The 17,605-nt window shown below is 50.1% G+C and overlaps 1 protein-coding gene and 2 long non-coding RNA genes across 3 annotated transcripts in view; 1 reads left to right on the forward strand and 2 right to left on the reverse strand.

Annotated features, from left to right (window-relative positions):
- The window catches only part of LOC121037745 (uncharacterized), a 20,505-nt gene extending 20,026 nt beyond the window's left edge, over window positions 1–479 (reverse strand). The window contains exon 1 of the long non-coding RNA XR_005793953.1: window positions 337–479. This is a non-coding gene — a long non-coding RNA (uncharacterized LOC121037745). The remainder of the gene's footprint in view (window positions 1–336) is intronic.
- Window positions 480–723: 244 nt separating this feature from the next.
- On the reverse strand, window positions 724–6,642 carry LOC121037747 (uncharacterized). The gene is made up of 3 exons (XR_005793954.1): window positions 6,329–6,642; window positions 5,314–5,424; window positions 724–1,165 (listed from the first exon to the last, which is right to left on the reverse strand). It is a non-coding gene; the product is annotated as an uncharacterized LOC121037747 (long non-coding RNA).
- An 839-nt stretch (window positions 6,643–7,481) lies between these two features.
- Window positions 7,482–16,721, forward strand: METTL21C (methyltransferase 21C, AARS1 lysine). The gene is made up of 5 exons (XM_040487113.1): window positions 7,482–7,668; window positions 7,897–8,031; window positions 11,361–11,512; window positions 14,515–14,632; window positions 15,647–16,721. Exons 1-5 carry the CDS (start codon window positions 7,560–7,562, stop codon window positions 16,039–16,041), a joined length of 909 nt encoding a protein of 302 aa, XP_040343047.1. The 5' UTR covers window positions 7,482–7,559; the 3' UTR covers window positions 16,042–16,721.
- Window positions 16,722–17,605: the final 884 nt, after the last annotated feature.

Here is a 17,605-nt window from a genome sequence, read left to right on the forward strand (position 1 = left end):
AAAAAAAAAAAAAAAAAAAAAAAAAAAAGGAACTGGCTTGGGGAAAACAGAGGGGTGTCTGGGAGAGGTTCAGTTGGTTAAGTATTCGACTTCCAGTCAGGTCATGATCTCATGGCTTGTGGGTTCGAGCCCCGCATCCGGCTCTGGGCTGACAGCTCAGAGCCTGGAACCTGCTTCAGATTCTGTGTCTCCCTCTCTCTCTGCCCCTCCCCCCACTCAAGCTCTCTCTTTCTCGCTCAAAAATAAACATTAAAAAGTATATTAAAAATAATTAAACATTTAAAAAATTAAAAGAAAATACAAAGAAATAAAAAATAGAAACAAACAACTATGTACCTCTCTTCTCCGAAATGCACGTAAGGCCATCGAGGCCACTCATGGGTTTGCAGTCAGAGCGACTCCACAAGGCAGATACTTTAGCAGAGCTGTGCCTTCAAATGTGGTTGAGAACAGCCTCAGGTGCTGGGGAGCAGGTATGCACTTTTTATTTTTATTTATTTTATTTATTTATTTTCAACGTTTATTTATTTTTGGGACAGAGAGAGACAGAGCATGAACAGGGGAGGGGCAGAGAGAGGGAGACACAGAATCGGAAACAGGCTCCAGGCTCCGAGCCATCAGCCCAGAGCCCGACGCGGGGCTCGAACTCACGGACCGCGAGATCGTGACCTGGCTGAAGCCGGACGCTTAACCGACTGCGCCACCCAGGCGCCCCATGGTATGCACTTTTTAAAGATGAAATGACTATCGCATCACTTGCCGTTTCCAAATGTATTGGATTCTTTCACTCTTCCTCTTTCCCCTTCACTGGTAATGTTTGTCATTACTTAAAAGGCATTTAAAATGAAACAGAAGTAAATTCTTCTACGTCCACAAGCCCGGCGAAACAAGTGTTGCTGGAATGGATTTTGAACACCTGCTTCAAAATTTCTGACAGTGGTCTCGCTTTGGCACAAGGAAGCCACTGTCTTCGTGTCCCAGCCAAACCACAAGAAGAGTCCTGTTAATGTCCTGCCACACAGGCTTTCTGCGTCTGATGCTTCCGCACTGCTGCGTGGTCTAAATCCTTCCATCCCCCGGCAGCCTCGGTGGACCTTTTCCCCTGGCCTCTCAGGGCAGCTCTGAATCACTCCACAGAGAGGGTTATGGACTCAGAGCCACTGTGCTACCAGACAACACGAGGGGGCAGAAATTATAGAATTACATTTCCCTTTGACCAGACATTTTCTGCGTTGCACACTGAAAATCCCACACATTCTTGGGTGTTGGTTAGCAGTGTGTTCAGGGAACATCTAGTTCTGCAATGAAACCCCATCTCTCTGGAAGGGAGTCTCGCCGCCATCTCCCCTGTAAGTGAGTATGGTGGGCATATCTTATATTTGTCTGGTCAGCAACCCTTCCTCTGCAGAATGTTGGCGAAGGGCATGTGCAAAGCAGCTGTGCCTGGTGCCTAGAAGGTCATCAATAAATAAATGTCTTGTATTAAATTGTATGCCATTGCAGCAGCCCACGGCAGGCAGTGATGAAATCGCTGATCAGGGTATTTTCTGGGAGCGCATGCCCACTGAAGGAGAGGCATGGGACTAGTGAAGAAATGCACGTCATCTGGAGGTTTCCAGTTGGAGGGGAATGACTCTGTTCCCTCTGGACGCAATAGCCAGTGAGACTTAGGCCGTCCTCTGTTGTAGAAATAAGGTGTCCAATTTGAAACTGTATTTCTGGAAATAAGAAAGTATGTACATGCAGGGTGGCCAGGAAGGGGAAGAGGGCCATCCATAACTCTTGTTTGTTACAGGGCCAGCATCCATGATTTTGTGAGACGCTTCTCACATCATCCATCCTTAACTATAGGGAGAGCTTATGAGCAGGTTAGATCAATCAGAACTTTCCCCCAGATCCCGAAGCTCAGCCACAGCAAAGGCTGGGATGTGACCGCCGTTGGAAGCCCCCAACAGCACTATTTGTGGAGAAGGCCCCCGAATCCCTGCTGCTGAAATCTCTGGGGCCAAAGCAGCCCTGGGTCCTTATTTCTCAAGCCCCAAACTCAGTATTTGCATTTGATTCAGTGAGTGAATCCTTCCAAGGAACCCTGCTCATTCAACCCTCTGCTGCAATGGCATGTAATTAACACAAGACATTTATTTATTGATGACCTTCTAGGCACCAGGCCCTGCGCCAGGTTCTTCACATAGAAAATCCATCACCTTCTGCAGTTGTGGGAGGCCTCTCTCAGACACACCTGCAGCTGCTGGTTCCTGCATCCGGGCTGAGGTGCTGGTGTGGGAAGAGCCCAGAAGCCCTCTGAACCTGGAATGGAATCATTCTGAGCTGTGTGTTCTACATCATCTCCCAGCCTTTCCCCTCGGGCCAAAGCTTTGATTGCCCACCGCAGCAGCCGGTTTCATGGAACACCTTTTGCTGGCTGCCACCCTTTCCCTGAGTTATTCTTCCTCCCCCGCCAACCCTCCCCCCCCCATCCCAAATCCTTTCTCTCAAATCCTTGTCTTTAGGTCTGCTCCTGGGAGAAACCGAGGAAGCCAGAGGGTGTGATGTTAGATCTATTAGACAGTCTGCAAATGCTAATCGACCCCATTTTATAGGCGAGGACACTGGGGCTGAGGAGGCAGGGATCACTGGCCTGGTAGATGGGTGTGTGGAGGATGGAAATTAGAATCTGCCCTGTGGCTCCTGGCTGGCTCAGTCAAGAGTGTGACTCTTGATCTCGGGGTCATGAGTTCGAGCCCCACATTGGGGGTAGAGTTTCCTTAGAACAAAAAAACGTGCCTTGAGAATTTACCCTGCAACTCCAGCCCCCCCACTGAGGCAAGGAGTTCTCAGCCTTGGCACTGGTGACATTTTGGGCAGGATTGCTCCTTGCTGTGAAGGGCTGTCCTGCGTGACACACAATGTTTGGCACCACCCGTGGCCTCTACGCACACCAGGAGCACCTGCCCCAGTTGTGACAAGCAAAAAGTCTCCAAATTGCCACACATCCCTGGGGGAGGGGGGGTTCCTCCGTGGTGAGGACCACTTGGCTGAGAGAGTCAGCTTCAGCTGGAGAAACGCTGTGAGAGATCTGGGGTCTACACCGTTGGAGAAAAGCGAGTGACAGCACACTCATGGCCTGTTTATTGACCCTGCGTAAACCTTTGGTCCAATCGCGCGCATTCTGACTCCAGATCTGGCCCACTTTCCATCATGCTGGCTCCCTGAGATCAATTGTTCCACTGCTCTGCTTGTTAGAAAGTTCTTTCCTATTGAGACCAAATGCATTTGCCCGGCTCTTACTTCATCTGTGTGTCCTGCAGAGCCACGCCCAAAGCCTAATCCCCTGTCACGGGCTGACATCTCAGCTCTGTGAAAATCACTCATGTGTCCTCTGCCCTATAGATCGGCACTGACCGTGTGCCAGGGGACAGCTGTGGACTCGGGCTTCAAACCTCTAGGCTCTTTCTCAACCTTAGAGCAGGAATTTCCAGGGGCCTAGAGTCTCTGTGTTTCAAAGCTTCCAGGTAATTCTGATGTAGACAGTATTTAGGGATAGTCCAGTATTTACAAACCTTGGACCTAACTCATTCCAGCTCTGGGCAATAGAATTCTGATTTGTTTCTTTAAAAAAATTTTTTTTTCATGTTTACCTATTATTATTTTTTTGAGAGAGAGAGAGAGAGAGACAGAGAAAGAGAGCATGAACAGGAAGGGAGAGAGAGAGAGAGAGAGCAGAGAGAGAGAGAGAAGGAATCCTAAACAGGCTCCACACTGTCAGCATGGAGCCTGACACAGGGCTCGATCCCATGAACTGTGAGATCATGACCTGAGCCTAGATCAAGAGTCAGAAACCCAAGAGTCAGAAACTCAACCAACTAAACCGCTCAGGTGCCCCCTGATTTGTTTCTTTTTAAATTTTTTGTTAATGTTTATTTTATTTTTGAGAGAGAGAGAGACAGAGTGTGAGTGGGGGAGGGGCAGAGAGAGAGAGAGAGAGAGAGAGAGAGAGACAGAATGTGAAGCAGGCTTCAGGCTCTGAGCTGTCAGCACGAAGCCTGATGGGGAGCTTGAATCCATGAACCGTGAGATCATGACCTGAGCTGAAGTTGGATGCTTAACTGACTGAGCTAGGCAGGCATCCCCTCTCCTGTGATTTTTTTAAATGTTTTTATTTATTTTTGAGAGAGAGAGACAGCATGAGTGGGGGAAAGGCAGAGAGAGAGGGAGACACAGAATCAAATGCAGGCTCCAGGCTCTGAGCTGTCAGCACAGAGCCTGATGTGGGCCTCGAACTCACAAACCATGAGATCATGACCAGAGCTGAAGTCAGATGCTCAACCGACTGAGCCACCCAGGTGCCCCTGCAATTTGTTTTTTAAAGCAGTGATGCAGTCGATGGTTTTTGAAAAAAGTATGAAAAGAAACTCTTAAAATAATAGGTTATTCCATACAAGGTCAAAGACGTACCTGTTTCTGTCCAGTTTCATTGTCAGTAAAACAGCTTTTGTAAAGTTTATACAAAAAGAGCCTAGAAGTTGATATAAAAATTGTTATATCAGGCTTACTTCTCCAAATAGTGGGATTAAAAGAGATTTTAAAATATTTCTTCTTTGCCCTTTTCGTCATGTTAAAGCTTATCAAACGAGTATCTGTGTGCATACATATATATACATACACGTACATGTATTCATATGTATTCCAATCAGTTTTTAAATGTTACTCACATAATTGTAAAGATGACCACCGTTTTGCTATTTGTCATACACAGGGGTGCTGACTCTTGGTGGAAACAAGTTACAGAAGGGCCGGGCACAGAGACCTGGACCACTCCAGGAATACGAAAGCATTGGAATGACCGATCTGGGCTAGACTCCAGGTCACCTCCCTCGTTTCAGGGAGTGGGGAAGCACACCTAGTGGTCATGGGACCACAGCACATCCAGATGAAGACCTGAGTTAAAGAAAAAGTGATAGCAGGGAAGAGAGTACCAAGCCTGGGTGAAAAAATAAACATAGGCTATTGTGTCCACTCAAGCCAAACCACCGTTCGTTCAGCTCGCCGGCTAAACGTAACCCCTCATAAATTGCGAGTGCTTGTTTGATTCCCATTTGCCCAAGGGTTTGATTTACATGCCCTATATTCTATTTTAAGGGTTTGAGGCTTCCCAAATGAGCACACGATTTTCCTCTTTCCTTTGTAACTGCCCCCTTCTTTTTCAACGCAATAAATTGCAATGGTTTGCATTCTTCTTGGAAGAGTTTTTCCTGGTTTCCCCTGGGGCCCCAACTAAATACCCCAAATGCAATGTTAAGGCATTTAACTCACCTCCCTTCTAGTTAGATGTTCTGTCTTCTCTTGGTAGAGTCCTATGTTGTTTCTGGCTGCTGGAAGCAGGGTCCGGGACAGTTCACTCCTCAGCCACAGACAGGACTTTGGCTAATGAGCACAAAGAAAGTTTGCAAGTCTGTACAAAACCCCACCTACCCAATCCTCACTTCTTTTTAAAGTGAAATACGTCTACATTTCAAACTACATCACAGCAACTGGATACCATAGAGGACAGCCTTTGTTCTGCTGGAAGTATTTTCTGGATCTTTTGAGGGTGATTCCATTTCATGTTGCAAGGAGTGTGAGCGCGCGCATGTGTGTGTGTGTGTGTGTGTGTGTGTGTGTAGCACAGAGGGGGAGAGAGAGAGAGAGAGAGATTCAGAGATAGAGATGTGTCTGCGTGCTGGTGGGTCATGCTACCCTAAATAACTTGGGCTTCCACTGGCTGGCTTTTGTTCATAAAATGCTAATCCTTTCAGGTGCACATCTATATAAAACATTGGGGATTAAAGGGTGCACAGAAATCTCAAATCTCTTCTGCTACATAAGGTAATGTTTAAACTAACAGTTTGAAATGATTCTGAGGGTACTAACAAGAAGTCATTTTAAAAACTTCCCAAATCTTTATTAGATAACTAACACACGATATATACCACATGCTACGTCTGACTAATAACACTAGGTAGGTTCCTGTAGTTATTTTCTAGAATAACTACAATGCACGGTGCGTTACTTTCAGTGCAGAGATGTCTGGGAAAAAATTAAATTCGCATGCGAACTACAATGATGGGAGAGGGAGCCATTTCCTTCCAAAAGGAAAAGTACAGCTGTCATTTGGAAATAATTCTCCCTCGCTTGCATGCAAAATGGGGAGATGTCTTAAATTAATGCACAGAGTCCCATGGTGCTGGGTGAGGGTGGTTTGCGTGGAGTGTTGGATTTATCGCACGACCACGCTCTGGCTTCGGACAAAACGGCTGCTGTTGTACGTGAGACGCTCTGCGTGGCTTACCTCTGTTAATTACCACAGCCTCCAGAAGAGGTAGGTACCCCCATCATGCACAGGGCAGAGCCAAGATTCAGATGCGGGCGCCTCCCCATGGTGCCAGGCTTCCTCCCTGAAGATGCTGTGTGTACTGATAAACAACCGGGCAGTATCTTTTAGGGGTAGGTTGAAAGGAATGAACAAGTAAGCACCCACAAAAGAAAGAACTTCTGCTCTGACGCACAGCCCGGTAGAGCACTGTGGCTGGCATGGGGAGTTGGGAGAATTGGGGCAAATATTTGGTTATTCGATTGCAGAGCCAAGGAGCATGTTAAATTACTTTCACAGGAATCTCATTTGAAGCCCTGTGGCACACTGATGCGAGGCACACACAGCCCGTCCCGGGTGTGCGATGCAATGCCATTTGCTTCGGGGGCTGTGCTTTCTTGCATTTTGTCTGCTCACTGGAGTAAGCCGGTGCCCCCAGCTGGGACGACAGGACAGGGTAGCTCGGGTGTGCAGAGAGGAACTCAGGATGGTCAACGCAGATGAGGCAGACCGTTCACATTTTGTGCAAAGGACTCGAAAGTGTCACTGTGACAGCTGAGCGTTATGAGTGATTTCAGGGCAGAGGGGGCAGGGAAACCCGAGCCGAGCCCGCCTGGTGGGGAAGCCGGTAGATAGATTCTGCTGCACGACGGCCTGGGTTTGACTCTCGGATCTGCCCCTGCTCTCGGGCTGCCTCTCAATCCGGCTGTGCCTGGCCTGCTCGCATCTGAGAAGAGGCATAATAATAGCATCTACTTCACAGAGACTATTGCCAGGACTGGAAGAATCAATGCACTGCACCAGAGCGGGGCTTGGAACCAGTACACGTCCTGCAGTTACTATTTTGATGCCCATCAGTGATGGCAACAGCCCGCTCTCCTTTTCTAAACCTGGTAGTTTTGCTCTCCGGGCTCATCACTTTCACCCTCCTGCTTCTCACCTCGGCCCTAGGAAGCAGGCAGATACTATCATTGCTGATGAGGAAACGGCAGGCAGGGGGGTAGGTGGGCTGCCAAGCGCCCCAGCGGGGAGCCAGGTCAGGCGCCTGGCTCGGGCCCCCAGCGCTTTCTAGATCTGGCGATAAAGCCTCCGCTAAGGGAGCAGCCCTGGGTTTGGTTCAAATCCTGCCTTCTCATCCGTGATGTCATTGAGCCCTCAACCCACACGGTACCCGTGATGGTACGATGCGCTGCTAGATCAGATTTTCTTCATGAAGATTCGGTTCCAAAAGCTATTAGAGATGTGGTTTAGAACCCAGCCACGTCGTGCCTGTCCGGCTACGCTCGCTCTGTGTTTGCGTTTCTTGATGCACGGAACAGGTGCGGGGTGATGTTTGAACGGTCCCCCTCTCCCTTGCTCTGCGAAACCAGGATGGCAGCGCCTTGGGGCAGCTGCTTTGCCGACGGGGGGAGCTAAAGCTGAAAAGCAGGGGTTCTTTGCGGCTCAGCAGATGCTAAGGCGATAAGCTGCACCTTTTAGAGCCTCTGGGAGGCTCAGCCAGCCTGGGCTGAGCGCGAGGGGGGCCTGTCCGCTTCTCTGGTCTCCAGCAGCTGCGGTCATGGACGCGTGTCTGAGCTCCGAGCAGCGGTCCCAGCACCTGCAGGAAGGACCATGCACCCCGGATGGCTGCTCCGCGCCGGAGGGGGCTCCCCGGGAGGAAGACACCGGTGGCCCTCCAGGAGGTAACCTCCTTCCAGACCGCAGCACCTTCTCAGCTGTCTCCCTGGCCACGGCATTTTCCAGCTAACTTCCGTGACAAGAGTTCCCGTTACCTATTAACTCTAGATGGTTCCTATAGTGAAGCATGGTAGAAAAGTGCCTTAACGCGAGCAGAGGCATAGCATTAAAAGCAATCCTTGTTTTTGTTTATTATGCACTTATCAAAGTCCACAAATTTGTTTTGGCGTTTCTGTAAATCTCAAATGGTTATATTTTTTGTTAATAAGAACTTTTATTTATTTATTAATATTTTTAAATGTTTATTTATTTTTGAGACAGAGAGAGACAGAGCATGAGTGAGGGAGGGGCAGAGAGAGAGGGAGACACAGAACCCGAAGCAGGCTCCAGGCTCTGAGCTGTCAGCCCAGAGCCCGACGCAGGGGCTCGAACCCATCAACTGTGAGATCATGACCTGAGCCAAAGTCGGATGCTCCACCGACTGAGCCACCCAGGAGCCCCTAGAACTTTTAAAAAGAAACAAAATCTTGATTCGCTTCGGCTTTTCGCCAGAATGTTCTCCCCGGCAACTGTATCATATGTGGGTTGCATTTCTGCACAGAGGGACTCAGTAGTAATAAATGGTAGACGTAATGATAAATGTCAGAAAAGCCAGGATACAGCATTTCAAACCTTTATAACCATTTAACATGGTAAAATTATGTTCTAGCTCAACTAAATCAAGACTGTTTATTTTTGCTAAACTAGTTTACAGAGAAAGGCATTTGTATCTCTAAATCCTGATCTAACACTCTCAGACTAGCATCGATACAGTAAGTGAAAATGTTTAATGTGCAACAAACACAAAGTATCTTTGTAGGACGTGGAAGGGTCTTATGGGACAATATTTGTATGCTCACGTTACTGTCCAAGGTTGATTGGGAAAACAGGACTTATCAGCTCATTAGCCTATGAACCGGTGAGCCGTTCCCAATCAGCCCATTGACTTTTCCTGTGGTCAGTGAAAAGTAAGTCCCCAGCTGGTGAGACGCAGGAGGAAGGGAAGGAGCCATCTGAGCCACAGTGGCGGAGGGAAGCCTGCAGGAGCTGGCATGAGTCCCTGCTGGTCTGGCTGCTCCGAGTCACCTACTCCAGTGACGAAACCTCAGAGGAAAAAGGAGTTGCCCTGGACTGGCTCCTTGTACCGACTGGCCTGTACCAGCTCCTGAATTTCAGGGATTTTTTTGAGGGTGGTTGTTAAACATGGCCATTACTGAAATGTAAGTTATGAAAACTTACCACTCAATAGATCAGATAAAAGCCAAGGGTATATTTAAAGGCTAAGGTAATAAATACAACTCATCATGACCTATTTTGTTACATTATAAGATGATCGTTAAGATTATCTATGCGCTTGAGGTTATTGGTGTCCATCGCTCTGCGTGGTGGAAATACCCCGCCATGGTCAGCAGGTGCACAGTTTTCCCCAGGGCGTCTGCTGAAGGCTGGAAATGGCCATGGTGGGAGCATCGACACCATGGTAATCATCAGACCCTAAAGTCGGTGCTTCCTCCCCTCACCCCACACCTACTGTTAAGCATTTACCGGCAAACCACGGTCTAGTCCTCTGCCTCTTCATCGTCTCTGCAAAGCCCAGTCAGCCTCCGGTTCCCTGGGAGAAGCTAGGGCCTCTTTGGTCATTCACAGATAACGGGTTGGTGGTGTTAGATATCAGGAGCTTCCCATAACAAGAGGCGGGTGAAGGCCATAAGTCTCCTTCCCCCACTACCAGGGTGCGGGACAGGAAAGGATGACGTCTCACGACTGACTTGGCCAGTATGTATTAGCAGGTTCTTGCTCGGTGAAGCCCCAGGTCTCTGGAAAGCTCACCTTTAGGTCAGGGTGCAGAATTCTCCCCCGGGGGCTGGAGCCCATGCTCCATCAGAACCGGGGGCCAAGAGCAGTGCTCCCGGAAGGGCTATGGTCGCCCGTCATGCTAGTCTACAAACCAGTCCCTGTGCTCCGCTGGGCTCTGAGACCATTTCTCAGTCTGCTGCACGCTGACCCTTTTTGGTAAAATACCACAAAAATTAATTGCTAGAAAACCAAAATGAAAACACATGCGAAGACAAAACTCCAGCCCTGTTTTGGGGGGTTTTGTCAGTTTGCTTACAATTGGATTCAACAGGCGTGGTCACACGGTTGTAAACATTTGGAAGAGCTGACTCCAAATGTCTGTGGTCTTCTGTGAGCCTGTTCCAGTGAGCAGACCAGCAGCACAGATCTGCCCCGGTGCACGCGCTAAACAGGGACACCCCAAATCGCTTCCGTCCCCACCTGCCTCGGAGGGTGCGCTCCTCACTGGGTTTCTCCAAAGACCCTTGACCCTTCACCTTGTATTCGCGCCCTGCCCCCCCCACCTCCTCCTCTTTCGAGAGTGCAGATTTCTGATGAGAGCAGCTCAAATGTGAACCGACTGCCCCTGTCAGCTCCTTTCCAAAGCCCATCTTCCACCTGTGGTGACAAATGTCCCGGGCGAGCCTCAGGGAGCAAAGGCAGGTTTCGTGGGGGTCTCCCCCCCCCCGGCTCCTTGCTGCTAACTCCTGCCCACCGCTGGCACCAGCAGCTTCCGTTCTGCTGTGCGTGTGCTTGGCATCCCCACTCCTGACATTTTCGCGCGCTGCTCTTTTTATTCTGGAACTCTGCAAAATCTGCACGACCTGTGCTTCCATGACATCAGCCGCGATCAGGTGCTCTTTTCCGCTCATTTTATGTGATATTCGAGAGCTGCTCATGAGTTTAATGGGTATTTAAAGCAATAGTAACTTAATAGCCAGGGTTCATCTGACAACCACCCCAGGACCGTGGAGCTGGCTCGTCTTCGGGTGACCCGTACCTTTTGCAGAGGAGTCGTAGGAAGGATTTAAGGAACACGCTCCAGCCAACACGCGGGAATGTTACTTCACTTCGAGACCTAAAAATAGTCGGGTCCGTGTTTGCCTAGGTCCTCATGCAGACAGCTCGTCCGTGCCATCCTGCTGGTTGGCTACAGAGGGCCTCAGAACAGAGGGGTGGAGGGGAGCCACGCCTCTCTGTCTTCCGCTCCATGGAGGAGAGGAACCAGGGCATCCTCTGGCATCTCGTCGTGTCACAAACATGTCACGTCTGAACTCGGTGTCCCTATCACCCCAGATCGTTCGGGTTTGTGCCAGTTTAAAGCCATGGTCATTGCCAGCATCAACCCCCCTGTCTGTGGGAAAACTGCCCAATCTGTTCCCGACTTACCAGCTCTGCTTAGTGTGTACTTGTGCTGGATCCACAAATCACGGAACCTATTTTATTTTCTGCCCCACAGGCTCTAACAAGATAGAACCATCCCTTCACAGCCTCCAGCAGTTCGTTCCTACAGACTATGAGAGCTACACTCAGGAGCACTATCTGTTTGCAGGCACGAAGATTGTCATCCAGGAGTCGATAGAGAGCTACGGCGCGGTGGTGTGGCCGGGGGTGAGACAGCCGTCACCTTCGGGATGGCGGGGTTTCTGGGGGCGACAATGACAATCCCATACGTCAGGGTCGCCTGGGACAATGTGCCAAGTGCTTTTGCATTCTGTGCTTCCCCAGTGGAGGGTCGCTTTGGGCCCCCAGGGGCGCGGGGGTGCGCCGGGACTCCGCAAAGGCACAGCATCTCCTGCAGGAGTCATCACTTCCCTCCAAGCCGTGTTTCTTGAAACAGTATTTTCTACATGAAGATAGGCTTGAACATGTCAGGAAGATGAAAAATTCATATGAACGTTGAGGGAAAAAACCCAAAACAATCAGAGCCCAGTGCTGGCTTCCCTTCCAGGCCGTGGGTGTTCCAGGGGAAGCGTGTGGAGGCCGGGCTCCCTGTCCTTTCTGCAGCAGCCTGCGAGGGCGGCATGGAAATGGGGCAGATGCTGTGCATTTCGAGTCAGGAGCCCCGCTAGTTCCTGCTGTGTGGTTGTGGATGCCCACTTCCCTCCCTGATCTTCCTTCTGCACTGGGCATGCTGGGCGGAGTAAGGGGCACACTGGGCGGTGTACTGGGCATGCTGGGCGGAGTATGGGGCACACTGGGCAGAGTAAGGGGCACACTGGGCGGTGTACTGGGCATGCTGGGAGGTGCACTGGGCATGCTGGGCGGAGTATGGGGCACACTGGGCAGTGCATTGGACATGCTGGGAGGTGCACTGGGCACAATGGGTGGTGCACGATCATTCTGGGAGGGTCCTGAGTACTCACTGAAGTCATTGCTAAGGCGACATTGTTTTCACCTGACAGCCGGGGAGCTGAGGGCTCAGAAATGTTGACCCGCTGGGGGAAGCTGTGCCACCGGGGCTCGGGACAGCGGCCCTCCAATGCCAGCTGGTTGTGCTCTGAGAGGCTCCGGATCCAAGCTGCTCTGTAGTTACTGGGGGATGGCACGGGGGTCTGGGTTCAAAGGCAGACCCGCATGCTGAGCTTTGTGGGTGGAGGCGCCATGGGGCTCCCTGGGGAGGGCGTCCTGGGTCCTGGGGGGGCAGGTGAGGGGGGCCCAGGAGGGTGGTCCTGGAGCTGCTCTCCCCCCAGATAAGGAAGCTTGGTGTTCGTCCCCTGTGCATGGGAGCCCGATGTGCTTCCCGGGAAGCTTTGCCTTCATAACACGTTTGAAAACCGCCAACTCCCCGCAGCTTCCTGGTGTAATGGATGCGGCGAATGGACAGCTTGGGGCGGGGGGGACGGGGGGCAGGGGGTTCGGGAGATCGGGGCTGGAGGAACATCTGCCCCCGGGGACTGTTTCATTCTCAGTAAGGCCTCCACCTTTCACACACGAGCCTGGCCTCTCTTGGCACCTGGGTTTCCTGAAAGCTGGGAAAGCAGGCTTTATGGGAGGTGGGAGACACCTTGTGTGACGCCTAGTGCAGCTCTCTGCCCAAGAGTCCACATTTCGGAGTTTGCTAGCAGGGCTGGGAAGGGGGTGTTCACCACACAGGGGTTCATCAAGCTGGGTCTCCGGATGGCACCCACAGGGGTCAGCTCCCAGGGCAGGGCACAGAGGGAAGCCTGCAGCCGCCTCTTCAGAGAACCCCTCCACAGCACGCCCTTGTGATGGCTCTGGGTGACACGTCCTCACGTCCTCCCTGCACCACAAATCATTATCTGTCTTCAGCCGGAGAGCTCCCTTCCCGAGTCCAGAACTCTGTGCCGTGTACCTGCGATGGTGCTGGTACATCACCTGCTGCTCCTCGCTGGATGCCCCCCCCGCCCCATCCGTGCTCCCTCATCCTTCAGCACTGAGGTCACCGCTCACTGGACCCCTGGGTCCCTGGAGGGGGCCTCCTTTACACCCCTCACCTGTCTTAGGATCCATTTACATGCCCCTCCCCCAGCCCCGCCGAGTCCCTAGAGAGGAGACATGGAGAGTCACATCTGTCTGTGCGTGTGACTATTCACTATGAACAGATGGGGGATGAGAGGGAGCAGCCTGTGGGGTAGGTTTCTGGGGCCCCTGCCCTGGCCACGGTGAGGGGCGCGTCTCACACGGTCCGGCCGCCCCCACTCCAGCCTGGCCCCAAGCAAAAGTAGCGTCATAATGAGCCCAGAGCAGCCACAGGAAGAAGAGAGCTAACACTGCACAAACTGGAGTTCAACTTGCTTCTTCATCCCAGGATTCACGTTCCTAACTCGGAGGACTTCCTCTGCGGAAGCTTCCTGATCTCTGGAGTCCGTGGTGTTGCTAACCGAGACCCCTCAGAGTAAACACCTCACCCGTCCATGCAGACCCAATACCCTTTATCTCTTCGTAGAAAGGTGGGGAGAAGGTGGAGGCAGAAGAGAATGAAGGAAGAGGGAAAGGACGTCTGAGCTGCCGTGTAAAAAGTCACATGCTTTCTAGCGTCTCGTTGCTGCGACTCGAGGTGTGGCCGTGGACCCGCAGGGCCGCCAGGGCCCCGAGGCTCGCAGACATGCAGTCTGGACGTGGGCACCCTGGCCAGGCCCCAGGTGGCTGTGGCGCACACCGCAGCCGGACAAGCCCTGTTCTGGTGTCTGTCTCTTAGACGCCCGCTTACGGAATGAACACCTGCCCCGCCGTCCAGAGCAGCGGACGAAGCCCCGAGCAGCCTGAACTCGCCGAGCCTGAGGCCGCTCACTATACAGCAGTTGTTCCTGAGTGGACGGCCCGGCCGGACCCGAGCGGTTCTGGAGGCTTCGTCTCCTGGACTTGAGAGCTGAGCTGATCTGCCCATTGCTGGACACGGACTGATCCAGGGTCTTCTGAGAGAGGCAATCGAGAAAGTCTGTTTCCAGTTCCTGTGACGCCTGTTGTACCTTTCAGGTTCCGGAGGTCCAGATACGGCATCGAATGTAGATTTCAATCCTTACGAACCCCTTCATAAACTGAAACTATTAATAACATCTCTTTGGGTATTTCGCAGGGGTAGGGAGGGGAGGGGGGTCGCTACTGGTTTTCAACGCTCCGATGTTCAGGTGACAACTGTATTCTTTTAGGCTACGGCTTTGTGTCAGTACTTGGAAGAACATTCAGAGGAACTGAATCTCCAAGACGCTAAAATTCTTGAAATTGGTGCTGGACCAGGCCTTGTTTCCATTGTGGCCAGTATTTTAGGTTTGTCTGTTTATTGCTCACTTTGTTTCAGAAAGACCCTCACTTTGGCAGCAGTGATAGTGAGGGCCCCTGTCCGGTCAGCTGCGATTCAGATGCCGGGTCACGATTTCACTCACTGAGTCCCCCAAAATGTCACGAGCGAGGAGTGACAGCTGTTAGCCCAGAGAAAAGATAACTGCATCTGAGAGAGGTTCGTTACCTCGCCCAGTCCACCGATTACCAGGTGATGAAGTTCAGATCCTGGAGGTATGACTCTCCAGCCCCTGTTGGGAACATGTCTCCTGTTTCTCACCGGAAATGTTGTAACTAACCCTTTGAAGAGACACAAGCGAGTTAATCCAAGGCGAAGACAGACTTATACCCCAAATGCGGGTTGTGAGTTCCTGAGCACTGAGCAGGGGGTGGGCACAAGTGCGGCATAATTCTGCCGACGCCTTTACAGTTCTCCTGTTCAAGCCAAACTGGGAAACGTGGCGGTCCGTGGTGGGGACTCCCGTCACTAGCTTGAAGATGCCTAACAGTTAACTTAACAAGTTTAGGTTGGGGAGAGTCATACAAAACAGAAAGAAAACTGGGTGCTGAATACTTCATATAAAAGAAAACACAAATCTTCAGATAAAGAGAATTGTAGAAGGAAAAGCACTATGAATTCTTCTATTAAGCAGCTCATTATCCTGAAATCTCCCAACACCGCACCACTGTTTCTTAAAATGTGCTAACATTGTTCTATTTCAGTGGTGATTTTGCCCCACAAACGTCTAGAGATGTTTCTGATCGCCACGAGTTGGGCTTAGAGACCCTGGTGCTGCCAAAGGTCGCACGGTGCTCAGCGCAGACCCCCCACAGGCAAGAGTTACCGGCGGGACTGGGTCAACTACGTCCAGCCCGCATGTCAATGGGGACAAAGCTGAGAAGCCCGGTTACATTTCTTGTGTTCTCCCTGAGTGTACGTGTCGGCTGTGGCTGCCTGAACGTTTCTAGGTGATTCCTACAATTTTTCTCTTTGTCTCTTAGGAGCGCAAGTCACAGCAACGGATCTGCCCGACGTCCTAGGAAACCTTCAGTACAATCTCTTGAAGAACACGTTAAAACGTACAGCGCATCTGCCCCAAGTGAGAGAACTGGTTTGGGGGGAAAGTCTGGAGCAACGCTTCCCCAGGTCATCGTTTCATTACGACTACATCCTGGCCTCGGACGTGGTTTATCACCACTACTTCCTGGACAAGCTGCTCGCCACCATGGCGCACCTCTGCCAGCCGGGGACGGTGCTGCTTTGGGCGAACAAATTCAGGTTCAGCACCGACTACGAATTTTTAGATAAATTCAAGCAAGTTTTTGATACAACGCTCTTGGCTGAATTTCCAGAGGCATCGGTCAAAATTTTCCAAGGAATACTAAAATGGGATTAGACAGAATGCCTTTCAAAACGTTAGTGTGTCTGTTGAGTGGTGTTAGAAATTGGACTGTCAGTAAAAGAGCTTTTATAAGACTGAGAAGCTAGTGCATAAAAACGACCTGTATGCTTAGAATAATGGTGTAGCAGCTTTCTAAAAGAACCTATTTAAGATGAACTGGTTAATCTAAATATCTACAAAGGATAATATGAAAATGTAAAAGTACCTTCGTTGGCTTCCAAAAGGGCTCAATTGTTTAATACACTTCATACGAATACGTTAGTTAAGGAGTGGATTTCCCCCTTGCTATTTCTCCTGTGAATCTGTCAATGCACTTTGGTCACGTGCCTTTTGAAACTGAGCTTGACAGGGTCCTTCTAACAATTTTGAAGAATCTACTTATACAATTTCAGCTGCAGTGAAGGGAGAGGATCTTGAGTGACAGTGAACTTAGGCTTACCATTAATTAAAAGTGAAAAATACTGGATTGTGGAAAGGGATATTATCTTAGGAACTTCATAAGATAATTTACTTTACAAATATCCTGCTCCTGTGCCAATTAATTGCCTGCAACCATTTCAAGTTAGATTTCTGGATTGTCTGCTTTTTTCCCCCCTCAGCTTTGATTTATGATTAAAATTCCTAGAAGGGGTGCCTGGGTGGCTCAGCCGGTTAAGCGTCCGACTTCTGCTCAGGTCATGATCTCACACCTCACAGCTCGAGCCCCACGTTGGGCCCTGTGCTGACAGCTCGGGGCCTGGAGCCTGCTGCAGATTCTGTGTCTCCCTCTCTCTCTGCCCTTCCCCCGCTCCTGCTCTGTCTCTCACTCTCAAAAATGAATGTTAAAAAAAAATTAAAAAAATAAAATTCCTAGCAAAGTAGGAAAGAATAGGATTTTTGTTTGTTCTGATAAAGGAAGGCTACGAAAAATCTAAAACAAACATCACGACTATAAAATGTTAAAAGCTTCTTCTCTGAGATGGGGGAAAATGAAAAATTCAGCTACCACCATTTCTCAGCATTATACTGGAGGTTTTAGCCAATGTAATAAAGGAGAGGAATAAAACACACACATTTAGAATGGAAGAAAGAAAAGGGACCCTATTCGTGGGTGATATGATTGTTGATAGAGGCCAGGGGCAGCAAACATTTCTCTGTAAAGGCCAGCTAATAAATATCTTCAAGCTACATACCATGTCTACGGAATATACACATATATATTTTACAACCATTTATAAAAATTCAAGACTCACTCCTGGCTTGTGGAACCTGTGAAAAACAGGCTATGGATTAAACTTGTGTAGGCCATGGTTTGCTGGCCCTGGAACGACAGATAATCTACAGTGGAACAATTGGAATTTATAAGAGTTTAGGAGGGGCACCTGGGTGGCTCAGTCGGTTAAGCATCTGACTTTGGCTCAGATCATGATCTCACAGTTACTGAGTTCCAGCCCCATGGACAGCTCAGAGCCTGGAGCCTGATTTGGATTCTGTATCTCCCACTCTCTCTGCCCCTTCCCCTGCTTGTGCTGTCTCTCTCTCTCTCTCTCTAAAAAAAAAAAAAAAAAAAAAAAAAAAA

Source organism: Herpailurus yagouaroundi, unplaced genomic scaffold (genome assembly GCF_014898765.1).
Source record: "Herpailurus yagouaroundi ecotype Mexico unplaced genomic scaffold, PumYag 164, whole genome shotgun sequence".
NCBI classification, from domain to species: domain Eukaryota; kingdom Metazoa; phylum Chordata; class Mammalia; order Carnivora; family Felidae; genus Herpailurus; species Herpailurus yagouaroundi.